Genomic DNA, 25,502 nt, shown 5'->3' on the forward strand with positions numbered 1-25,502 from the left:
TTTATACTCCAAGGCCAAACTTGCCTGTTACTCCAGGTATTTCTTGGCTTCCTACTTTGGCATTCCAGTCCCCTGTGAAGAAAAGGACATCTTTTTTGATTGTTAGTTCTAAAAGGTCTTGTAGGTCTTCATAGAACCATTCAACATCAGCCTCTTTAGCATTAGTGGTTGGGGCATAGACTTGGATCACTGTGATACTGAGTGGTTTGCCTTGAAAACAAACAGAGATCATTCTGTCATTTTTGAGATTGCACCCAAGTACTGCACGTTGACTATGAGGGCTACTCCATTTCTTCCAAGAGGTTCTTGCCCACAGTAGTAGATATAGTCATCTGAATTAAATTCACTCATTCCAGTCCATTTTAACTCTCTGATTCCTAAAATGTCGATGTTCACTCTTGCCATTTCCTTTTTGACCACTTCTAATTTGCCTTGATTCATGGACCTAACGTTCCAGGTTCCTATGCAATATTGTTCTTTACAGCATCAGATTTTACTTCCATCACCAGTCACAGGTACTGTTTTCACTTTGGCCCCATCTGCATTCCTTCTGTTGTTTTTTCTCCACTCTTCTCCAGTAGCGTATTGGGCACCTACCAGCCTGGGGAGTTCATCTTTCAGTATCCTATCTTTTTGCCTTTTCATACTGTTCATGAGGTTCTCAAGGCAAGAATACTGAAGTGGTTTTCCATTGCCTTCTCCAGTGGACCACATTTTGTCAGAACTCTCCACCATGACCCGTCTGTCTCGGGTGGCCCTACACAGCATGTCTCACCGTTTCGTTGAGTTAGACAAGGCTGTGGTCCATGTGATCAGTTTGGTTAGTTTTCTGTGATTGTGATTTTCATTCTGTCAGCCCTCAGTTAAGAGGCTTATGGAAGCTTCCTGATGGGACAGACTGACTGAGGGGGAAACTGGGTGTTGTTCTGATGGGTGGGGCCATGCTCAGTAAATCTTTAATACAATTTTCTGTTGGTGGGTGGGGCTGCCTTCTCTCCCTGTTGTTTGACCTGAGATCAAACTATGGTGGAGGTAATGAAAATAATGGTGACCTCCTTTTAAAGGTCTTGTGCACACACTGTTGTATTCAGTGACCCTGACTCTGTAGCAGGCCCCTGTTGACCCACACCTCCACTGGAGAGTCCTGGACACTCCCGGGCAAGTCTGGCTCAGTCTCTTATGGGGTCACTTCTCCTTTCTCCTGGGTCCTGGTGTGCACAAGGTTTTGTTTATGCCCTCCAAGAGTCTGTTTCCCCAGTCCTGTGTAAGTTCTGGAATCGAATCTTACTGGCCTCCAAAGTCAAATTTCCTGGCGTTTCTCAGTCCCTTTGCCAGATCCCCAGGTTGGGAAATCTGTTGTGGGTTCTAGAACTTTCTTAACAGTGTAAGAATTTATTTGATATAATTGTTCTGCAGTTTGTGGGTCATCTGCTCGATGGGTCTATGGTGGGGTTAATGGCAACCTCCTCCAAGAGGGCTTATGCCACACGCTGTGTGACCCAGGTCTGCTGCACCCAGAGCCCCTGCCCCTGCGGAAGGCCACTGCTGCCCTGTGTCTCCGCAGGAGATACTCAAGCACTCTGAGTCAGGTCTGGCACAGGCTCTGTGGGGTCTCTGGGTCCTGGTATGCCCAAGGTTTTGTTTGAACCCTCTGAGTATCTCTGGCATCTCAAGGCACCTAGTACCCATAATAGTTCAGAAATAACCATTTTTCTCTTTATTCTACTGTTTGTCTCTCTGCACTTCAGCTTAGTGGAAAGTTTGGCAGTTGAAAGTTCTTATTCTGAAGTAATAAATTCCAGTCCCCCATGTTGTCTCCAGACTGGGCCTGAGATACAAGGCAGCAGGGGTCACCTGTTCATGTGGACCAGTGAGTGGGGGAAGACAGGGCTTACAGGAGGGATCCACTGGGCGTCTCTTCCCCTCACATGTCACAGAGCCCATCAGGGAGCACTGCAGGCTCTGTCGTCAGGATGCATCCAAACTTCCTCTACTTCTCAGCACCCTCTGCTGAGCCACCGTCACCCCCACCAGGATCCCTGCAGGAGCCCCTGCCTCCGTCCTGTCCCCCTTGAGTCTGTTCTCAACACCACAGGCAGAGGGATCCCCTTTGTAAGCCCAGCTTTAGCAAGATATTGGGTTGGCCAAACGGTTTGGTTGGGTTTTTCATACCATCTTATGGAAAAACCCAAAGGAATTTTTTGCCCAACCCAATATAAGATCAGACCTGCTGTTTATGAGCTTTGACAGATGTATACATTCCTGCAAGCACTGACAAAGTTATCCTCTAAAAATATGAACCAGATCATGACTTTGGGATGGCTCCCAAATTGTTGGAGCAAAAGCCAGCAGCCTGCTGAGGCTGACAAAGGCTTGTGATCTGGGCCCCACTGCCTGTCCCATCACGGTCTCCAGGACACGCTCCAGTTCACATGCTGGCCTTCTCATCTCTGACATGCTGAGCAAGCACCTGCCTCAAGGTCTTGTCACTGTTTTCCCTTTCTGGAACATTTCTTTAACCTAGCATCACATGTAGGTCTCTGCCCCAGGTCACCTTCTCAGGGAGTTCTTCCACAGCCACTGTGTTGGCAGTAACAACCCCCTCTACCCACACACAAACACACGAGCACACACACACACACGTTTTGCCTATATCTGCTCAACTTCATCTTTCCCATCATAGTTGTGTTAGTTCCCTGTGGCTGATGTAACAAAGTACCACAAACTCAGTGGCTTAAAACAGCAGAAGTTATGCTTTTAGAGTTCTGGAGTTAGGAAATCTGAAATCAAGGTGTTGGCAGGGTTGGTTCCTTCTAGAGGTTCTGAAGGAGAAACCAAGCTAGGCCTCCTTCTCCTTCTGGCCATCCTTGTCATTCCTTTACTTGTAGCCACATCCCTACAGTCTCTGTCTCCATCTTCACATCACCTTCCTCTCTCTGTCTCTGCATGTCCTTTTCTGTCTCATAAGGACACTGTCATTGGATTTAGGGCCCATCCTAATCCAATGAGGTCTCATCCTGACCCTTTATTGCATCTGTGAAGACCCTATTTCAAATAAGATTACATTCTGAGGTTCCAAGTGGACATGAATTTTGGAGGAATATTGATCAACCCAGTGCACACGTGTCACTATCTGGCAAATAATATATTTTTTCTCTTTCAGTAATTAATTCCCAGTTACCATTAGAAGGTTCTCTGAGGACAGGAAGTTTTGCCATGTCCACTGTGCATCCCCCATGGCCTCTCCACTTGGCCCGAAGAGTGAATTCCAAAGTGAGGCAGGCAGCCAGGCAGCTTTCAGGAATATGGCAGGAGGTGATGGCTACTGTCCTTACTGAAATAAGCTGACCCCATGGGCTGTAGCATGCCAGACTTTTCTGTCCTCCGCTATCTCCCAGAGTTTTCTCAAATTCATGTCCACTGAGTCTGTGACACTATCTGTCTCATCTTCTGCTACCCTCTTCTCCTTTTGCCTTCAATCTTTCCCAGCATCAGGGTCTTCTCCAGTGAGTCAGCTCTTTGCATCAGGTGGCCGAAGTATTAGAGCATCACCTTCAGCATCAGTCCTTCCAATATATAGTCAGTGTTGATCTCCTTTAGGATGGACTGGTCTGATCTCCTTGCTGTCCAAGGGACTCTTAAGAGTCTTCTCCAGCACCACATTTTGAAAGCATCAATTCTTCGGCGCTCAGCCTTCTTTATGGTCCAACTCTCAATTCCATACATGACTATGGGAGAAATCGTAGCTTTGTTCATACAGACCTTGTTGACAAAGTGATGCCTCTGCTTTGTAGTGATTAACCATATGGAGCAGCTTTTTGCTTGGTGACACACTCTTCACGGGTGAAAATTAAAATATTCATGGTTCTGTGTGTTTACCATTGGATAAGTTCTTATCAATCAACAAGCATGAAGATACCTCCATTTTGTAAAACAAAACAAAGAAATCTTTCCATCTAACTTATTCTTGTGACCACTGACTCTGCAGCCTCTTCACTCTATCTTGTCAACAAGACAAAGGCAAAAAACAAAATGTCTCACCTTGTGGTCTCTGGATGGTAAAGGAAAGCCAATATGGCCTTTAAAACTTTTAGTTAGAGTTTAGATGATTATAAATGGCTGAGATTTTCATAGATTTAGATAATATCCATAGCCTGGCTTCCCATGGAGTTTATTGACCTTGCAATCAAATTGAACTCTGTCCCTCTGACATAAAGCTTTGCTGAAAATCTCATTGTGAATTCCCGAAGACTCTTGATTGTCCTGGGGCTCTTTTCAACACGGAAGTAAACTTGATAAAAATGTTGTGACAGGACATCAACTCTTTGGTTTCAGTGCCAGCCTAACATGGTAACAAATTGCAGACTGTTTGCTGTTTAGCTGTGTGCTAAGCGCCTTGTAATTTTAACAACCCAGAGAGTCCTTGTAAGAGTGAGGTCTGAGTCACAATATTGTTGGTCTGTGTGACAAGTTTTAATGGAGAAAAGGTTACATTTACATATTCTCCAGTTCCATAAGCATTTCTAAAGTAAAGCCCAGTAACGAATGAGCGATATGAGCTGGGCTTCTGTAGAAAATTGTAGATGGTTCTTATTTCCTATTCTTCTTTTCTTCGTCTAGTTATATGTAATACCTGACATTTCTGGAGGGCCCACACTGTGCCAGACATTGCTCTAAGGGGTTCATATATATTACTTCCAATCAATACCCTAAGGTAGGAATTATTATCTCACTGTAACAGAAGAACTCCGTGGATATTTATGCCAGCCAGTGGTGGGTCAGCAGCAAGCAAGACACAGAGAAGGGGAGAATTCATAGTGGAGTAGGATTTGAACCAACTCTGCATACAAAGAACTTTCTTGAGCTAAGACTTTGCCTCTGAAGGGGTTAGGTGGAAAAATTGTTTGAAAATGGCACATTTTAATGTACAGTTTTTACTGCAGCCTAAAGCAGTGTCTCTTCTTACACTTAGATTCCTTCCGATAAGTATAATGTACAACAGTAAAAGTTTATTTTTAAAAAAAGTAAGTGGTATTACATAAAGTTTAAATATGTATATGTATGTGTGTGTGTGTGTGTGTGTGTGTGTGTGTGTGTGTGTGTGTGTGTGTGTGTCCCTTATAAGTCTTAGAATAACAGTTAGTATATACCTAGCTTTTGGGGCTTCCCAGGTGGCGCTAGTGGTAAAAGAACCCTCCTGCCAATGCGCGGAGACTTAAGAAATGAGAGTTCCATCCCTGGGTCAGGAAGATCCCCTGGAGGAGGACATAGCAACCCACTCCAGTATTCTTGCCTGGAGAATCCCATGGACAGAGGAGCCTGGTGGGCTACAACCCATAGGGTCACGCAGAGTCAAACATGACTGAACCGACTTAGCATGCACACACGCATCTAGCTTTTAATAGTTTGCCCAGCACTTTCACTTTCATATTTTACACTGTCTTTTAAAAAGAAGTTCTGTGAAATAGATGGTGTTATTCTCTATATTTGATCCATGGAAACCAATACCATCAAGCACTGAGGGACTCTCCTATATATATTTGTAATCTAGAAGGAAGATTCTGAGCTTCCCTGGTGGCTCAGATGGTAAAGCGTCTGCCTATAATGCAGGAGACCTGGATTCAATCCCTGGGTCGGGAAGATCTCCTGGAGGAGGAAATGGCAACCCATTCCAGTATTCTTGCCTGGAAAATCCCATGGATGGAGGAACCTCATAGGCTGCTGTCCACTGGGTCGCAAAGAGTCGGACACGACTGAGCGACTTCACACCTGAGAAGGGAGAAAGCCAGATAGATGTTCAAGCCGTTAACTCTTCCCTAATTATTTGGATGCCAAATCCTGTGCCTCTTCTACTACATTAATCAAGAAATAAGAGATTTATAACATGCTCAACAAAAATGATCAAATATTTCTGCTTTTCAAATGGGTTCATCTGTATTGTTTTTCTAGAGTTCAAATATATGTGTTAATATATGATATTCATTTTTCTCTTTCTGACTTACTTCGTTCTGTATGACAGTCTCGAAGGCCCATCCATGTCTCTGCAAATGGCACAATTTCATTCCTTTTTATGACTGAATAGATAACTAATGACAACCTACTGTATAGCCCAGGGAACTCTGTTCAGTGCTCTGTGGTGACCTAAATGGGAAGGAAATCCAAGAAAGAGGAGATACATGTATACATATGGCTGATTCACTTTGCTATACAGCAGATACTAATGTAACATCATAAAGCAGCTATACTACAATAAAATTTTTTAAAAAATGATGAAATAACAGAGCATGTTTAGACCAGAGTATCTCAATCTTGGCTGAAGTGCTATTTTGGGGCAGATAATTCTTTGTCATAGGGAACTGTCTCTGCAATATGGGATGTTGAACAGGATTCCTGGGGTCTGTTGCCTGGATGTCAATAGCGTCTCCCAGTTGTGACAACCAAAACTGTCTTCTGACATTGTCAGATGTCCCCTGGGGACACAGTTTTAAGTGTATTTATTTTTTAGACATCATCTGAAAAAAAAAAAATCACTGTTTTAGGCTTTATTTCAAGACAGCAATTACAGCAGACATCATTGTTATATGATTAAATATATCTATTCGAAAGCAGATGGCCAGAGTTTTATTTACACTCCACCCCTTAAGTTTAGGAGCATCTCTAAGTCTATTAACTTCCTCCTCCATGAAATGAAAGGGAACTACATGGGGCTAGTAAAGGACTAAAGTGTGACACCACGTGAACGGGCAACCTTGCACTGACCTTTAGTCCACACTCGCAGTGTTACTTAAGATGTCTGTTCTATAAGCCTGAACATATCTAAATTTCCTTAGATTTCTTTGTCACAATACTGACCACAGACCAGGTCCAGACGTTTTGTATTGAATTGCAAAGCTCTTCGCGATCTCACACCAACCTTGCTTTCCAGCTTCATTTCCACCGCCCCCTTCCTGGGCAACCCCCTTCCTGCAGCCTCCTGTCTCACAGCCATCCTGGATGAATGCACACCTTCTCTGAATCTGCCAGCCTTCCATGACCCAGTGTCTCTCCTCGTGCTGTTCTTTTGCTGATTTTGTTTTTACCAGAACTCTTTTGTCTTATGAGCATTGCTTGTCCTTAAGGATTAAAATCTCATGTGAGGGACAACCAGCAAGGAGTAAGTATAGCACAGGGAACCATATTCAGTATTTTGTAATAACCTATAAGTGAAAAGAATCTGAAAAAGAATATATATATTATATATCAATCACTTTGCTGTACACCTGAAAATAACATAACACTGTAAATAAACTATTCTTCAGTTGAAAAACAAGACCTCGTATAAAGAATCCTTGCCTTGTACTGAATTCTGGCCCAAATAAGACAGACATTTTATTTCGTCCAGCTCTTCTCTAGAGTCCATTTCCATGGGAAACACAGAATCTGAGCAGAATCTCTTTTAAGTGAAACAAAACCATTCCAGAAAAAGAGGCTTGTATGACTTTTGAAATTTTCCTTCTTCTGTTGATTCTGGGCTCTGTGTGTATGTATGTAGTCTGATATGAATCTAGTGTGTATGCACTGACATGAAGTATGTATGCATTGACACAAGCAAGCCAAGTGCCCTAAGACTGTTCCTCCTGAGCTCTTGTTCAAAGACTTTCTTATCTATGCCACATAAGCCTAATAGAGCAATTCTCATCTGGTTAGTAAAATAGACTGAAATGAATACTTTACTAATCACTTTCCAATAGCATGGCCTTACCTGAATTCATATTAGTCATCCAGTGTATTCACATGACATTTCTAATTTTAATTTATAGATGTTCTGTAGATTTTGATTTAACTTGAACAAAGGATATAATTTTAAAAGGCTGCTATTATAAGGAAAAAGACTGTGCTATCCGGATGTTGCACATTGGGGTGGTTTAGAATCATGCAGTGAAAGAAAATTCAATTAAAAAGAAAAACAAGCTTCCTGTGTTTTCATCCATAATTGTTTTTTACTGTGATCACCTAGCTGAAGAATATCCAATAGTTGGTCCATTATCAGCAACCATTTGAGTATGTTTTGTAGCAAAGGTGCTCCTGTCCTGTACACCCTTTTGAAAACGTGTGTCTGCCTAAGATTTTATGTACATTTTTAGATACTTAATGCACATTAAGTTGAATGCCTTATCTTTCCCATAAGAACTGAGCCAATTCAAAAGGAATCCTATTCCATATTGCCTTCGATAGCAGTAAGGCAACACCAACATGCTTCAAGATTTACTTGACAACCTCTACCAGACGTGATAAAGAAAAGATAAAGAGAACATGTTAGAATCTATGAGGAAACTTTTAACCTTTGTCTGCTCCACTTCTGTCCCATTTTTCATGACTCCTCTTCTGAGATGACAGCACTGACCTGGCATCAGTAGGATGTATGCTTTTCAGTTGTTTTCTGGGAGTCAAGTGGGTGCTGCCAAGCTGTCTCAAGTCTCTTCCAGCTTACCCCTCAGATAAATAGTAGCCTTTTGTGGTTCAAGGGGTCAGGTTTTCATCTGTGGTCTCACAGGTTGCTTTTTTATTTCTCTGTTAAAAATTGATTCACTGCTTCAGAAATGGAATCCTTACATCCAACCATGTCAGTGTCATGTTATAACTCAAGGGTCCCCAACCTCCAGGATCTGATGATCCGAGGTGGAACTGATGTAACAATACAAATAAAGTGCACAATAAATGTAATGTGCTTGAATCATCCTGAATCCACCCCCCCTCCCTGATCCATGGAAAAATTGTCTTTCATGAAACTAATCCCTGGTGCCAGAAAGGTTGGAATCACTGCTCTAACTGGCTGAGTTGATGAATTTCATGAAAGAGTATTCATATGCATAGTGGTACAGTCACCCTTGTGTTTTATAATGGATTTAAGTATCCTGGAGCATGCTTCTTAAAACTAAATAAACAACTAGCTTCTTGCAGTAGCTCAGATGTAAACAAGAAGATATAGAAAAAGAATGTACCATGCATAAAATTTGTTTGAACAAACCTAACATTTTAAGTAAATAATTTCCTTTTATGAAGGCTTCTTGTTACTATACTTTTATCCTCAGAAAATTGTGTTAGGGAATCTATATGTTTTTAAAAGAAGAGATTATGATAATAGCAATTCAGCATAAGTATAACAAATATGGCATAACTGGTATCATGACATTTTAGATTGGACTCAATCAGTTGTATTTTCTCTTATCTGATAATATAACTAAATGCTATACCTGCACAAGACTGTTGAAATAATATTTTGGAAAATAAATGTGATGTTGTAAATTATCTACTGAAGTCCAAATGAAAAATGTCTATATTAATAAGATCATGCCATTTTAAGTCCTTCTTTTTCAGTCTTCGTAAACATGGTAACTTCAGTGATACATTTAAGATTATATATGTGCATGCATGCTTAGTTGTGTCTGACTCTTTAACAACCCCATGGACTGTAGTCTGCTAGGCTCCTCTGTCCATGGAATTTTCCAGGCAAGAATATTTGAGTAGTTTGCCATTTCCTACTCCAGGGGATCTTCCTGACCCAGGGCTCGAACCTATGTGTCTTTCATCTCCTGCATTGATGGGCAGATTCTTTACTGTTGTACCACCTGGGAAGCCCCAGATGTGTATGTACATATATATGTATGTGTATATATATATATACACTGACAAATCATTCATTCAAGGAAATCTTTTCAAATCCTTTTTTAAGTTAGTGCATGTGTAAGAAATATAAGAGAATGAGATGGTTAGGTAGTGTCACTGACTCTATGGACATGAATGTGAGCAAACTCTGGGAGATAGTGGAGGACAGAAGAGCCTGGCATGCTGCAGTCCTGGGGGAGGGGGATCGCAAATAGTCAACACAACTTAGCGACTAAGCAACAACATGTATAAGAAAACCAGGACAATCAGTTGTGAAATATTCCCATGTAAGCTCTCACAGGTGTTACATAGATGAGCTGACCACAGGCTGCCAGTTGCTGGATTTCTCTCATGTTCTCCTGCTTTCCTTTTGTTCAGAGAATTTGGATGGAGAGACCCAGAGCTACCTGAAGTGATACAGATGTTGCAGCATCAGTTTCCTTCGGTCCAGTCTAATGCTGCAGCCTATTTACAGCACCTCTGTTTTGGAGACAACAAAATTAAAGCCGAGGTAAGCACTACTTGGAATCATGAATGACTGGTGTCAGATTCATCATCACTTAGGTGTTCAGAGTACTGTTGAATGGGGAAAAAAAATTCGAAACTTAAAGTTATGCTATCAAAACTTTGATCCACACTTATGACTGAAGCATAGCACTTTTCATCTAAGTGTTTGGCATGCCTATATATATACATTCTTCTTTCTTAATATTTGAATTCTGAAGGAATAGAGAACCAAGGATATACACTAATATCCACAGGGATAAGAGTATCAAATGCCATACTTTTGATGTAATTTGCATTTTTCTTCCCAATCCCATCTCTGCAGTCATCTTTGCTCCTAAATTCTAAAGAAATACAAAACATCTTCATGGTCTCCTCAAATTACATCAAGATTGCTACATCAGTTTATGGTATCATCTGTCTTCCTGGAAAACTCATTGATAAGAGGGAAATTTTAGGCAATAAACCAGCTTTGTGTTATAACCAAACTTTCTGAACCATTTACAAATGTACCAGTGGATATAATACAGGTATATGTATTCCATTAAAGAATCTGTTCTGTGTGTTCATCATGTAAACAACATGCTCGAAATTTTTGGAATACTTTAAAGTGCACAAATTGTGGTATGTGATATTTCTGGAAAATCACAGTGGTCAGCACAGCCAACTCTGATTTGTTTTTAGACAAGGGACAAGCATTTGCGTATGAGCAGCTGAGTAGTCAAATTTTTTTAAAAGATTTTATAAACTGTTAAGAGTCATTTCCATAGCATGTAAGGAATTTGGAAGATGAGTCTAAATTAGTTTAAGGGTGGAAAGCAGAGATTTGAAGATATAATTGCAATTTATTATAGATTGTGCTTGCTTGCATTGGGATGTGTATAGACTGGCAGCTTTTCATCTTTTTTTTTTCTGTTTCTCTCCCCCTGGGACTACAAAGGGCTTGACCTATGCCTTTTCTTATCAGAAAAGTCCTATTTCTTTGTGAAATGAATATAAGGCAGTGATTCTCAACCAGGTGTAATTTTGCCTCCCAAGGGACACATCACAACGTCTGGAGCCATCTTTAGTTGTCAGAATTAAAAAAATTTGTGGTGTGCCATTAGCATTTAGTGGGTGGCAGTCAGGTGTTACCCAACTCAGGTTGGGCTGCTCACCTCTGAAAAGTCAGTACTCAAGAGACAAGTGTTGGCAAGAAAGAAAAGTTTGCTTTATTCAGGAGACTGGCAACCTGGGAGAAGGTGGACTCATGTCCAAAAACCAACTCCCAACTGCTGATCAGGAAGCAAGAGCTTTAAAGGGGGACTACTGGGGTTACAGGTTGGGGAGGGGGGTTACATGCAGAAACAGCACAGTCCGCTCTGACAGTCATCATGAAATTCGTCATGCAGTGATCTGATCAGCATCATCTTGATTATTTTAAGTACAGTTCATCTTCAGTTCCAGGGTCGGTTTGTTCCTGTTTCCTTGAGGTCAGTTCTTAGAATTGTGTAAGATGGAGCAACTTATGTCCTGGCTATGGTCTGGGCATCATGGAATCAACTCCTTCCACCTGGCAGGGGTTTTATTATCTACAAAACAGCTCAGAGGATGTGACTCAGAATATTATATATAGCTCTTAAGGAGGAACTAAAGGTCCTTGACTATGTTAAATGGCTAAACTATTATTATTTTGTCTCACTCGACTGTTTTCCTTTCTGCATTTTGTCACTTCTCTGATTAAATTCATTCTTTGGCTAAAGTTTTTCTACAAAGAAGCAGGTGGAAAAAAATGGAGGATCTGTCCCCAACAGGCACCATATGGTCCTGTTCAGTTACAAAGGATGCAGCAAAGCATTCTGTAATGGAAGGGCAGCCTGGACAAAGAATTATCCAGTACCAAGTATCGGTATTGCCAAAGCTGAGATAAAAGAAATTATTTTCCATCTAAGATAGATTTAAAATGTCAAAAAATACTATTAAAGTGATCTAAGGGTAAATTAAATTATGTGGCTCCTGTCCCAGTGGCAGTTCTCTTAGTCGTTCTCTTCCTTTAGTAGAAAACAAAATAACCATTTAAAATGAAGGAGAGATTTCCAGTTGAGGGATCACATGCCATCATTTTGCAAAGATTATAACTTTGAGGGCTTCTCTAGAGGCCATGAAAGAATCTCATCCCTTGACGGGTGTAAAGTGGATTCACAGATATTGTGGTAACCACAGCAGCAGGACAGACTCATCCCCAAATTTGATTCTGATGTCATGACAGAGGACAGCACACACACCCCATGAGGGTATGAAAAGGCCAGTTACTCACATAATAAGGCTTCTATAGCTGAGCCTTAGTGGCTCAGCTTCCACATGGGACTGAACTTGACTGGAGAGCTCAGGAAAGGATGGCTAGGGGGTTAGGCAGTAGATGTGGCTTGCCCTGGGGTGAGGTTCTTACCTGGGGACAGGATGTCTATGGTTTGAACTTCTTACTGGTACCAAAGGAGAAGGCGTCAGAGCTTTGTCATCAGCTTGCTCAGATGCAAGCAGAAGGGACAGAGCTGTCAGAAGCCAAACTTCAAACAAGGCCGTCATGTGGTCCATGCAGATGCCATTACCTGGGCAATTTCAAACTCATTGCCTCTGTCTGTGTGAGCCATGACCAGCCTTGAAACTTTTCCATAGCACTGGTGTCCAACAACTGCCTATGGACTCATGTGTGGTCACATTAGAAGCATCCCTGGGTTCTGTGGGAGACAAACAGTGGTCTGAGGAGGGGCATGACACTCACCAGTGTCAGAAAGATACATCGTCCCACATCACGTCCCTGCTCACCAGCTGTGTCTCCTTGAATAGAACTGTCCACCCAAGCCTTCTTTCCTATCTTTCAAACAGAGATGCTGATCCCTCCCCTGTAGAGAACCTATAGGGACTAAATGACTTAATGGATGCAAACTGCTAAGTGGTGATGTATTCATTCATTCATATACTTTTTGGGCCAGGAGCACAGTTAGACACTTAAGATACTATTTTATCTTACATATGTTTATATAGCTGAGCTTCTCAGATGGTGCAGTGGTGAAGAATCTGCCTGCCCATGCAGGAGACACAAGAGATGGGGGTTTAATCCCTGGGTTGGGAAAAACCCCCGGAGGAGGTCATGGCAAACCACTCTAGTATTCTTGCTTGGAAGAGTCCATGGACAAAGGAGCCTGGAGGGCTACAGTCCATAGAGCTGCAAGGAGTCAGACACAACTGAGCATGCTATGTATAGGTTGTGTGTACGTGTGATCAGTTTGTAATTTTGCTGTAGGTGCCCCTGAGGTTGTCTGTATCACTTCTTACTGCCCGGAAATTCTCCTGACACCTGGTTCTTAGAGCTGTGGTTCATGTGGAATCTGTTCCTCTGCTCCACCTCCTAAAGACTGCAGACATGGCCAGGACCTCGTGATAATGGTCCCTGGGGTACCTGGGAGACTGTGATGACAAGGAAGGAAAGGGTGGCGTAGCATACAGCCTGACAAAATGAGATCAGAGTTAGTAAAAACGAACCAGAGGAGCTGGGCAAATGCAGGAGGCCTAAGTGAAATGCAGAGTGAGCCACATGGAGTTTCCCTTCATCTCTCCTTCAGTCACCCAGGGAGTACCAGTGCATGCTCATGTGCACACACACACACACACTCAGGGGTGTACACATCTCAGTGTGTACACAGGTGTGTACACACTCAGGACTTTGCACTCATCTATTTTGTTCTCTCATCCTAATTCAAGCCTAAACCATTAGTAATGGTTCTCCCTTCATGACGGATGGCTTCCTGTCATGTTTTCATATACAGGCATTGATTTTTGTAATTACCTGTTGTCCAAATACTAATCTTGCAGGCACCAGCCTTTTGAAATTTACTCAGTCCTCTAGTCTTTCTATTGCATTTTGTTGAATTGATTTAGCCCTCCAGTCTACATTTCATTATTGGTATTGACTTTGCCCACACAATGGATAGGCCATTGAGCAAAAGGCTGAATTAAATCTCCTGTATGTGGAGGGTCATAAATCATGCCTTTCTCATTCCTTGTTACAGTGCTTTGTACAATTTTCATTTAATGAAGCCAAGAAATTCAGCTTTGTTCATGATGATGCCAGATCTCATAGGTATAAAGTTGAGAATTCACTCTCATAAATCAGCAGACAGGAGCGCTGTCCCTAACTTTCCCTGCTGGTCCAGTGAACTTGGGTTTAAGGCAGACTGCGTGCTCCTTGACAGCAAGGAGGTGGAACTGAGGTGAGAAGAATGGGCGTGGTCAGTTCAGGAACCACCAGTGACTGTGAGAGAGTCTGCAATCCACTGGGTGCCCTGACCTGGGCCAGGACATTCAGTTAGGGAATGCTTTGAAGACCAGCAAGTGTCCTAAAATTGGAATAGGAGGATATCATGCAAACAAGAGTTCAAAGTTAGACTGAGAAAAGATCAGACGAAAAGCAGTTGAAAAAATGAAAGAGGGAGGCCTTCCCTGGTGGTCCAGTGGCTAAGACTCCATGCTCCCAGTGCGGGGGACCTGGTTTCCATCCCTGGTCAGGAAACCAGATCCCACATGCTGCAACTGAGACCCAGCGCAGCCAAGCAAATATTTTTAAAAAAGAATGAAATAGGATGGGGGAAAGAGAAATGGAAGGAGAAGGTCCAGGCGTTGTAGCAAACACACCATATTGGGCAGCTCATTTCCATGGATGATGAGTGACTGATCTGTAGGCAGGTTCTCCTGCTTTAAAGGGCAAGAGGTGTGATGGACGTGGATGGTTGTCAGTTATGTTTGAACTATGTCTGCCATCCACACTGTCTCCTAAATTATTGGGAACGTCATAATAAGTTGAGTTTTAGATAATGTAGGTAGTTTTTAGACATGAAAATCTGCTCCTGTGTGTATATATGATAAGCATCTTTTGGGAAGTGCCTAGATGTTGATAATTATTTTATATTTTTTCAAAAATCTTTTTTTTCATTCTTTTGGGAACCTTTTTCAGTTAAGCATGTTAAGGACACCCCATTGATTTAGGGATAACACTAAGTGCCTCTCGTGAGCTGTAATGATTTGGATTATTTATGTCCCTCCCTCCTGTGTGCCCCCCCATTTCTTCTCACACACAAAGAGAGTAGGCAAGAGTTCACACTAGACAGCACACACAGACGGGGCATATGTGTGCATGGGGGTGCTACGTGCTGGAATTCAAAGCAGTCTGTTGTCTAGAGATAAAAAGGTATTTGCACATTTTTCAAGTGACAAGAGGTGATTATTTTTAAATGTCTGAATACTTTGTTTCATTATAAATTAGTAAGTTAGATTTAATAAAATTTAAATTAACACAATTAAATCTAAACATTTAAATAATTTTAAAATGTATTTATTAAACATAAGACCATTCACTTAAATAGTGTGCCTTTTTAAAAACTCAGACTTTGTTATGTGATGTTCCATGTGAGAAGGACTTATATCCATGCCTCTGTAATGAATGAATGACTGGTGACTACCACTGATTTAATTCAGATTTTGTCCCAAAGGCCTCTTTGTATATAAAAAATTGTCTTCAGCCAACAAATGTGTAACCAAGGTGTTTGAAGATCTTCGAGAGTCAAGGTATGCAAATTGAAGATGAGAACAATTTCTCTAGGAAACCAACATTGATTTTATTCAATATTTTATTAACTCCCAGCAAAACTCTTTCCAGTTACCATCCTCCTCACTCTTAATAAAATACTTTATGTTTTTAAAGAAATGGAATTTCCAGTTCTAGCAGAAAGAAGAGTTTATTCACAGCTTGTTTTGGAGTTAGTAGTAGAACCAAATATTAATAACACACAGATCATACTTCTAATGAATCCACATAGATGGGCAACATGTAAACAGGGCAGTATAATACCATGTGCTAATAAGCTCCATGGAGAAGCTTGTGAGAGTGTTTACAAAATGCTTAAAATCCAGCCTTGTGAAGTCAGAGAAAAATTCCTACTTCCTACAGTGATGAGTACATGGAATTTAAATTAGAAGTTGCCAGAAAATATAGTATAAGTCATACTAACTTAGACTTGATAGAGTAGTGATTAGACTTAAGGACATTAGTTCTTTGAAGTTTGTGTGTGTGTGTGTGTGTGTGTGTGTGTGTGTGTGTGTGATCATGTCCATAAAGTTTCAATATATTTGTATCATTTACACTCATTTTTCCCAACATCATTATTTTCTTTAGTAATATTAACTAGAACATAGAAATTGAGTTCTAGAACATAGAAGTTGAGTTTTAAAATATGCAACTGTCCCCCATCTCCCATACACTTTATTTTACTCAGACTGACTGACAACCTTTCATGTGTTAAAAAAAAATTCAGACTTGTTCCTGTCTACTACACTTAAAGTGCTTCATAATTCCTATTTTATTCTTGCTTCTTTCCACCTCACAGAGTTCAAGAGAAGGTGCCATCCATCTCTTCAGGTGATTACTTTTGAATCATTTCTTCTCTTTCCATTATCATAAATGGTTCCACAGTTTTTGAGAAAGAGCCTCTATTAGTTTCTAGGTATCAGTAGACAACATCCCATTGAGCTGACGGCATGGGCCCTGGAGCCAGACTGCCTGCCTTTAAATCCTGGCTACTCTCCTTCATTCTAGCTCTGTGATTTTGGACAAGTTTCTTTACCTCTCTGAGCCTTAGTCTCCCAGACTGTAAAGTGAATTTGCATCACTGTGGAGAGAATGCACATTCGCTGCCAGCCAGAGGCAGTGGGTTGAGACTTGTAGGCTTTTGCCTGGTGTACATGTAAAATACACATTAAGGAAATCTCCTCCTGACAATCTCATAATGTTAGACAGAATGTCTGTGGGTATCTGCTTTACTTGTAGTGTTCACGATTCACGTGCTGAAATCCATTATGGGCTCTAGCACATGTCAAAAGCATGTGTTGTGTGTGACCCTCGGCAGAGCCATTGTTGAAACCAAAAAAACACTGCCTTTGGGGAGTTAGAATCAAATAACCCTCTGCACGTGCCAGCTGAAAGAACACACAGACAGGTCCAAATGCTGAATACATCGATATTATGAGAAAGTGGAATCCATGAGGATGTCCATTCAACAGGTATTCACCAACCAGGTCTGAAGTTCCAGGCTCTGCTCTTAGCGCTGGGGATATAGTAGTGAACAAACTAGATCCAGATGAGTAAGGAGGAAGCGACAAGAAACAAAGGCATAGATCTAGCATTTGTCAGATGGTGGAGCTGCCATGAAAAAAACAACAGGAAATGAAGGTAGAGGATGATGGGGTGGGAAGAGATTAGGAACGAACTGCTGTTTCATGTAAGATGGGCAGAAAAGTCATCTCTGAGGAACAGTCTTCGAGCAGAGCCTGGAAGCAGTGAGAGAAAATCACAGAGTTAGTCTCTGAGGAGAGATATCCCACCGTACCCTGTGCCCAAGGCAGGCCTGGGCAGGTGGACCACGTGTGCTCCAGGAGTGTTGGTCCCCTAGGGTTGGCTTCTGGAACAAAGTGCCACACATTGGAGGGCCTAAAACAACAGAGCTATAAGTCCAAGATCAAGGTATGAGCAGGGCTAGGCTCCCTCGGAGGTTCTGGTGGAATGAATGCCTTACTTGCCTCTGCCTGGCTCCTGGCGTGGCCCTTAATCCTGATGTTTTGATGCATTACTGCGATTTATGCCTCTGACATCACGTGGCCTTTTCCTTTCTCTGTGTCTCTGTCTGTGTCTCTTCTCCTCCTGTAGGGACACCAGTCATATTGAACTAGGGCACATCCTAGCTGTTTGTTGTTATTCAGTCACTAAGTCTTATCCAGCATTTTGTGACCCTGTGAACCGCAGAACACCAGGCTTCCCTGTCCTTCACTATCTCCAGGAGTTTGCTCAAGCTCTTGTCCATTGAGTTGATGATGCCATCCAACCATCTCATCTTGATGTTAAGTTGATTACATCCATGAAGACTCTGTTTTTAAAATGAGCTCACTTTCAAAGGTACCTGGGCTTAGGGTTCCAGTGTATCTTTGGGAGAGCAAAACTCAACCCATGACCCTGACTTACAAGGAGTGTGGCTGGAACCTTGGAACTGAGGGGAGGTGGGAAGGAGACGAGAGCAGGGGGTGAGTGTCTGGGGTTGGGTCATGTAGACGTTGTGTGTCAAAGGCCTTAATTTCAGAGAAGAGAAATCTAGGGCCTGCTTTTTGGCAGGGTATTTTGGGAAGTAGTACATTTCAAGAAAGGAGACTTAGGGAGATTTGGAACCTATGAAATGGTCAAAGGAGAGGGGAGCTGGTGGAAAAAAAAAAAATGAGAAACATGAAAAGAGATGGTCAGTAGATCAATGAAGTGGGCGGGATTGTCCCAGAAACCATACAAAATGTGACCTTCTGAGAAGAAGGCAGGTAAAAAAGGTTACCTGCCTTTTTTCTGAAAAAAAAAGGCAGGTAACCTTCTAGGTAGCCCCTTGTGATCTCAAAGTGACTGAGAAAGTCAGAGAAAAAACAATGTGGCCGTTGGATCTGAGGGAAGTGTGGGTGGGTTCTGAGAGGCCATGGGAGTGTTTGGAAGACTCTAATGTAAAGGAGGAAGACTTAGACATGAGAGGCTCTTCGACCACAGGAGGGATGGCCAGGCAACTGGCTGATTCCCTTGCAGGACAACACCAGGGAGAGGTTGCCAGGAGCCGAGAGACAGGTGAAGGAGCTTGAGGAGGTGGAAACAGCTGGTGACAAGTGACCATGAGGTCTGCATAAAGAAAATGGAGAAAGGCAGTGACTTTAACAGGCTAAACTCTAAGAACTTGTTTTATTTGGGGCACGCATGCTCAATTAAGAAGTCCTGTCTGGCTCTTTGTGACCCTGTGGACTATAGTTCTGTCAGGCTCCTCTGTCCGTGGAATTTTTCAAGCAAGAATACTAGGATGGGTTGCCATTTCCTTCTCCAGGGGATCTTCCCGACCCAAGGATCAAACCCATGTCTCCTGCATTTATTTGGGGTGGGTATGGGAGGGGGTAGCAAATTATGCTCAGAGCCTGAAATTGTCTTTGCCTGTGGTTTATTTAACACAGATGCACAGTGGGGTTTGTAATCATTTCACAAGCTAATAGCAGAGAGGATAATGTCTCTTAATGAACCAATAGAGAAATAACATCCTGCAAACAAATGATGGATTAATTACGTTGTTGTTCTAGGCAAGGGGACCTGACAGAAATAAGAGTCTCAATTAAGTTGAAGTGTACCATTTATATGAGTTTGTTTTCTCAAGAGAGCTGATTTCACCAAACGGGATCTGACTTTCAGCTGCCAGGTCAAAACCCAAATCCCTTGTTGCTAAGGCCAGTTGCTAGGGAGTGAGGGCACTTGAGCAGGCGGGCGGGCCGGGATTAGCACCCCGGGGATGACTGCAGGGCCTGGGCCACTGCCTACAGGAGTGCGCAGCAGAGGTAGTAACAGTGTCCCTTCTCTTCCTGGGGCCGCCACTCTTGTCAACACCACTGCCAGGCCAGAGTAACCCGGCCTCAGCAGGAGCAGGTGTCTCAGACCTTCAGAGAGCTAGAGCAGCCCTGGGCAGGGTTGTCCAGACTGAAACTCTCAAAATGTTCCGCACCAGCTCTCGGAGTCAGGGTCTAAAGGTCCCCTTGATTCTCTCCACAAGTTCTTATTGATCAGCCCCCAGCGGGTTCCTCAGCAGCTATGCCACTAAGAGCTTAACAGCAACCACAGATGAGAAGGTAATATTCCTGGCATTAAAATGACTAAAGTCATAAACACATGGGTTTGAAATCATATCACACCATACCTAACAGACCTGTTTCCATTTTTCAGTCCCATCAGGGCAGCCAGAGAAAGCATACAACGACTTGGCAGTGCTGTCAGAAAAGGGAGTGCTATTGGAGGAGGGGGTTTGGTTCTGGGTCTTGGGGAGGTGTTGGCTAGATGGAGAAGCTAAGGTCCTCAGGGGCCACAACCTTCATGAGCACAGGGGCGATGTGAAAAGTGATCTGTGCTGAGCTGTGTCGCAGCTGGAAGCTAAAGCAGAATGAATGAAGGAAACAGCCCATGTATTTTTTTTTCTTACTTCTGTGTTGCCTTGGTCCTTCACACACGAAAAGTGATGAAAGAGGCAGAATTGAGAGTTATTGGACCAGGGCTTCCAGCAGAAAGGGCCATGAGTCATCCTCAGTGGAGGAGATCATAAGTAGGCAGGATTGCTAACTGGCTGGGACAGAATTACAGCTAACGAGGGCAGGTTTGATCCCACTGAGATATATATCAATTCGGCAGTTGTGTTCCCATGCCACAGAGGGGAAGTCAGAATCATGGTCTTTGGGAATTTGGGGAAAGGAGCAGAGACAAAAAGGATCCAGTAAATGGTGATGATTTGGTGGCCTTTTTCACTTAAAGAGAAATGGGACTGATGAACTGGCAGGAGTGCTGGGGGCTTGGTGACAGTGTCCCACTGCCCCGTACATTTCTCTCTTTGACATTTTGCCCCTCTCTGCCCTGCTGTCTCCAGCCCCTGCCTCCTTTAGTTCTTCCTTCTCTTTTCCTTCCTCATGGTAGCCTGTCATTCATTGACCTTCCAGAGCCTCGTCCTGGCCTCGGTGACTTTCTCCAAATGCTAAAGAGACTGCAGGATCCTCTGGCAAAGGCCTCTCCTCCCCAGGATCAGGGGAGGACCAGCTCTCAGTGTGTCCATTCTGCGTGACGTACCGAGCAAAGACCTCCTCCTGGGCCTGGGGTCACTGAATAGAGACTGCAGCAGACATGGCTCCCCATGACAATGGAAGGTGGTCATTACCAGAACTGAGTTCAAAGGTGGCCCCGTTCTTGACAGAAGACTAGTCTCCCTAGAGGCTGTAGAGACCTCTCTGGTTCAATGCCCTTTTCTGTTGAGTCTAATAAGAGAACTGGGAGAAAGAGGGCAGTCATGTTAGGGAGAGAATGGTCATACAGATAAGAATAGCCCCATAGTTGCAGCAACAAGAAAGACAGGCACGTCCTTCCCAGGCTAGCTGTCAGCTCACCTTCCGAGATGGTGACTTGCCTTGTGCCATCAGAACACAAGGGAGAGACAACACAGAGGTATGGTCAGATGTAGTGGGAAGAGACTGATTTCCTTCCCTGAAGGTCCCTTCAAGGAAGATGAACCACGGCAGGGGAGAAGAACCCAGGGTGTCAGGAATGTGGGTGTGTCCCTGTAGGACTCTGGAAGCTCAGGGTGAGGCAAGATGGGGTCAGAAGATGCTGAGCGAGGCCATCCTGCAGGGATGGCAGAGAGCTCCAGCCACCTGGCGGCACCACATCTACAGTCATGGACCATGTGGGCAGAGAAGACCAACATCAGATTTGGTCTCGGGCTGCCTCTGTGCAAAGAGACATCTCTTCTCCCTCCCCTCTGAAGCACAAGGGAACGATCCAGGAGGAAGTGGGAGGCGAGAAGAGCACCAGGGCCCGGAGGCTGTGGTCCAGCTGCTCCTGGAGGCTGGGATGTTGGAGGATGGGCAGGAGACTAGGACTGGAGCAACATGGTCAAGCATCATTCTCTGAATTGGAATGAGACCATTTTAATAACTGAAAGTGAATGAAAATTAAGCAATCAGACCAGAGCTGTGTTGAAATGGAGCCAACCTGCAGTGAAAGTCCTGATTAAAACCACCAAGTACAGAAGGTCCTCTTTACGAGACGGTGATGAGTCAGAGAGCAGTCTACTGGGTCAGGACTTGGGAACAATGGGGTAGCAGGTATTTTTCTACAATCTTTGAAGTTTCCCTGTTGGGACTGCTAAAATTCACTTGGGTTATTTTCGTTTCTTCTTTGTACCATGCTCTCCTTCTATTTTAATGAATTATCTTTTTATCTGCCCACCCCGAATCGGTTTGTATTCTTCTTGATAATTAACAGAAGAAGTAGATGACCTACCTAAATGTCAGCCCATTCACATTTGTATCACAGGTAGATACAATTATCCCAGTTTAACACAAGTGATTTTTCACCAGGCTTTTTTTTTTTCTTGCCACATTCCAAGTGAGAGCTCCTATATCATATCCTTAGAAAAGAAGTGGACTTCCCTGGTGGTCCAGTGGTTAAGAATTCATCTTCCAATGCAGGTGACACAGGTTCAATCCCTGTGTTAGGGAACTAAGATCCCACATGCCAAGGGGTATCTTAGCCCACATACCACCCAAGTGCAGCAAATACTGAGTCTGCATGCTCTGGAGCCAATGGGCCACAACTGGAGAGAAACCCACAGGCCACAACTAAGACCCAATGCAGCCAAATAAATAAATATTAAATAAAAAAGAAGACCTCTACCTGAAGCGTGAATCCCTCATTCAGGACCACAGTCCAACTGTATATCCAACTTAAGCTTCTTCAGCCAGCAGTAAAGTCACACTTTTTCCTTTAGCCTTTAGGAGAGGCAGCAGAAAAAAATCCAGTCTCTGTCCTCCTGGTAACACTTTCCTTCCTTACTGCTGTCGATTCATCACCATTAGACCTTGTTGTGGATGAGAAATCTCTAAATCATTGAACCGAGGAAGAGGCATATTGTTTATTTGTCATTCTTTTGATTTTTCCCTTCCAAACGGTCTCTGATTTTCCTGGCACAGAGAACTAGAGAGAACATTTTGTCAAAACACCAGTAGAAACCACATAATACATCGTATTAGGCGCATACACAGATTATTGTGCACACCTTTCCTTTTTAGGATTTCATTGTGGTTCTGTGCTTGCCTCCATGCCTGTGAACTGTTTCATTCATCCACGCTATGTAAATGAGCTTGCTCTCGCCTCTTTGGAGCCCTCGATCACTTTTCCAGCTTCACCAAGGTTATTGTTCCAGTTCGTCCTAAATCCATGAGACATCGTCAAGCTGAAGACACGTCCATGTTCATTAATGGCCCTGTTCCATGTGCTCGTGTGCGCCACATTGGAGATGGTTGACCTCACTGGAGCCAGATAGCATGGAGAACAAGAGCCTCTCTGGCTTATTTGAAGTGTATCTGGGTTTCTAGCTCATATTTCAGTCATTCAGAATCAGGTTCTCATCGAAAGAAATATATCTTTATACCCGGACGATCCTGTAGGTGTTTTGTCACACCTCTTCCCTATTGGGTGCACTTCATTATTAAAACTGTTTTTAAATGTTTCAAGGAAAGCTGCAGGTGATCATTATACGATAACAGTTCATGTTTGGTAGCTCCTGTGCACTTTTTAACCAAACCTCTAATGTAAGTGAAAGAAAAAGAATCTTTTTTGTTAGGGACTCTCCAAAACTCAAAGAGGTCTTCTGTATTTACAATCCTTCTTCATTAATTTGGCTCTGAAATAAAAAGGGAAGCACTAACTGGGCATTAATTCTCTTCTTATTTGTGTTTGATTTTATGTACGGGATAATTTGTGCATTCCTTTGGATTTGTACAAGCTGTCTTCAATTTTCAAAGATTGTTTGCAAGAAAGAATCTTACCATTGAAATGTATTTTCCATGGAAACAGTGGTATATAAGGAGACCAGTCTTCCCAGGACAGCTCAGATAAGCCTCACTAACCCAAAATGTCCCTGAACAAGAGCAAGTGGGTGAAATTGCAGCAGTGGGTGAACAGTACTATAATATCCTGTCTCTTTGTATTCATGAGGAAAGGCGAAAAGCGCTCCAGCAGGAGTTCTGGGATCTCATCCCCAGCACTCTGCTTAGAAGGCACAGTCCCTGCGCCTTCCCTGTGGGGTTAGGAGTGAACAGCACGCTTGCTACAGACCATGCTGTCTGGGGCAGGGCTCAGGGAGAATAGGGTCAGATGAAAGGGGAGCAATGGCATCTCTGAGACTCCACTGTACAGACCAGATGAAGGAGGGGAGGTGACGAGCGTCACAAACTGGATTCTAGGAGGTTGGAAGATAAAAGATGTGAGGACCCGGAGGTCAGCTCTGTGTCACCTTATATCCCATTAAAGTCCCCAGACCTCACAGAATTCTGTAACCCCATCTTGGTGGCCAGATGATTCTGAAACCATATAACTCGACATCTGTCAAAGAAAGGAACTATTTCAGTGAAATATGTCCACTCTCCCCTTGATTCTGGATGGTTCGCAACATTATGCTGTATACTAACAATAATCCAAAAAGAAAGGGTTGTTTCCATTGGGACACCAAGCAAGCAGAGATGTTGGAGGCATTACATGCAAAAATATATGAAAATAGAAGTTGGTGTGCCAGTATCTATCTGTACTGTAGACAAGTGTGGCAGGTGTAATGGGTGATCTTGCCTCTTCAAAGAGTAATGCCTCCCTTCAGACCCATCTGTCGTTAATAGGCATATCCGAAAGGCCACGGCTATGGGACTGTATGGGAACGAAAGAACTAAGAAATGTTTCCAATAAATATAGGCAAAGATTCGGATAAAAAAACATTACCAGAGACATTGAGACATAATGAACCAAAGACTGGCAGTCTCCAGTGGATATTAGTGATATCAGGCTTTAAGTAGAATAAGAATTAATCAGAGGTAGTAGCCATGCAGCCTAAGACTTTTGTCTCTACTCCGAGACTATGTCCCTCTGACCTGGGTAACAAACATGGTGTACAAGGCTTACCCCAAAGGGTAGAATTCTCTGTATTACTTCCAACCCTATCACTGATCCTGAAGAGAGTCGATATAGATAGATGATGCCAACTTGGATTGATCTGTGTTTGTGCCCCAAATCAAATGGGACCAAATATCTTTTTGGATCAAACAACAGGTGATACTGTGATTTGGGGAGCCCTCTTCCAGAGGACCTCCACATTTCTTAATTTAATAATTAGTTGAAGATGTCCAAGAAGAAGTTAGGGCACTCTTGATTAACTTACCATGAAAGAGGCTAGTGGATTCTGTGGTTAAGCTGGTGCAGACAGCCATGAGAAGATGAGGAATCACAGGCCACAGAAAGGCTGGACAAAATGGGGTAGGGCAGCCAAGGACAGATTAGATTCAGGAGGCATTTGAATGGTCATTAGAAAAAAGAAATGGGGAAACAGTTGTTCCATAGGTTATATTGGCTTCCTCTTGCTGCTGTCACAAATTCCTGCAAGGGGGTGGGGAGGCTGGGTTACCCTTGGGACATTCTAGTGAGACAGTTGAGGCCACAAGCTGTGGCTTGTTTGAGTGGCAAGAGTCTGGGAAACCATATTATCTGGGCTTAATCAATATAATTTTACCTGGCCATTGTACTAAAAAAATAAAGACCATTTGGAAAGAGAAATGTTAAGATAGTTGCTCAGAAACAAAGGGTGATTTTTCATACCCAGTGGTCTAGACATACCACATACGCAGGCTACTGTAAGTTCACACTCCCATAACACACATGGGGAATGGGTGTGTAACTGCTG

At 42.9% G+C, this 25,502-nt stretch overlaps 1 protein-coding gene across 3 annotated transcripts in view; it reads left to right on the top strand.

Moving 5' to 3' along the window:
• CTNND2 (catenin delta 2) overlaps positions 1-25,502 on the top strand; it is a 1,052,534-nt gene that overhangs the window by 760,645 nt on the left and 266,387 nt on the right. For all 3 annotated transcript variants that reach the window (XM_081517461.1, XM_081517462.1, XM_081517463.1), the window contains one exon: positions 10,024-10,156. In XM_081517461.1, the coding sequence (XP_081373587.1) occupies positions 10,024-10,156 (133 nt within the window). The remainder of the gene's footprint in view (positions 1-10,023; positions 10,157-25,502) is intronic.

This window comes from Giraffa tippelskirchi, chromosome 8, assembly GCF_054371585.1.
Source record: "Giraffa tippelskirchi isolate mGirTip1 chromosome 8, T2T-mGirTip1v1.2.pri, whole genome shotgun sequence".
NCBI classification, from domain to species: Eukaryota; Metazoa; Chordata; class Mammalia; order Artiodactyla; family Giraffidae; genus Giraffa; species Giraffa tippelskirchi.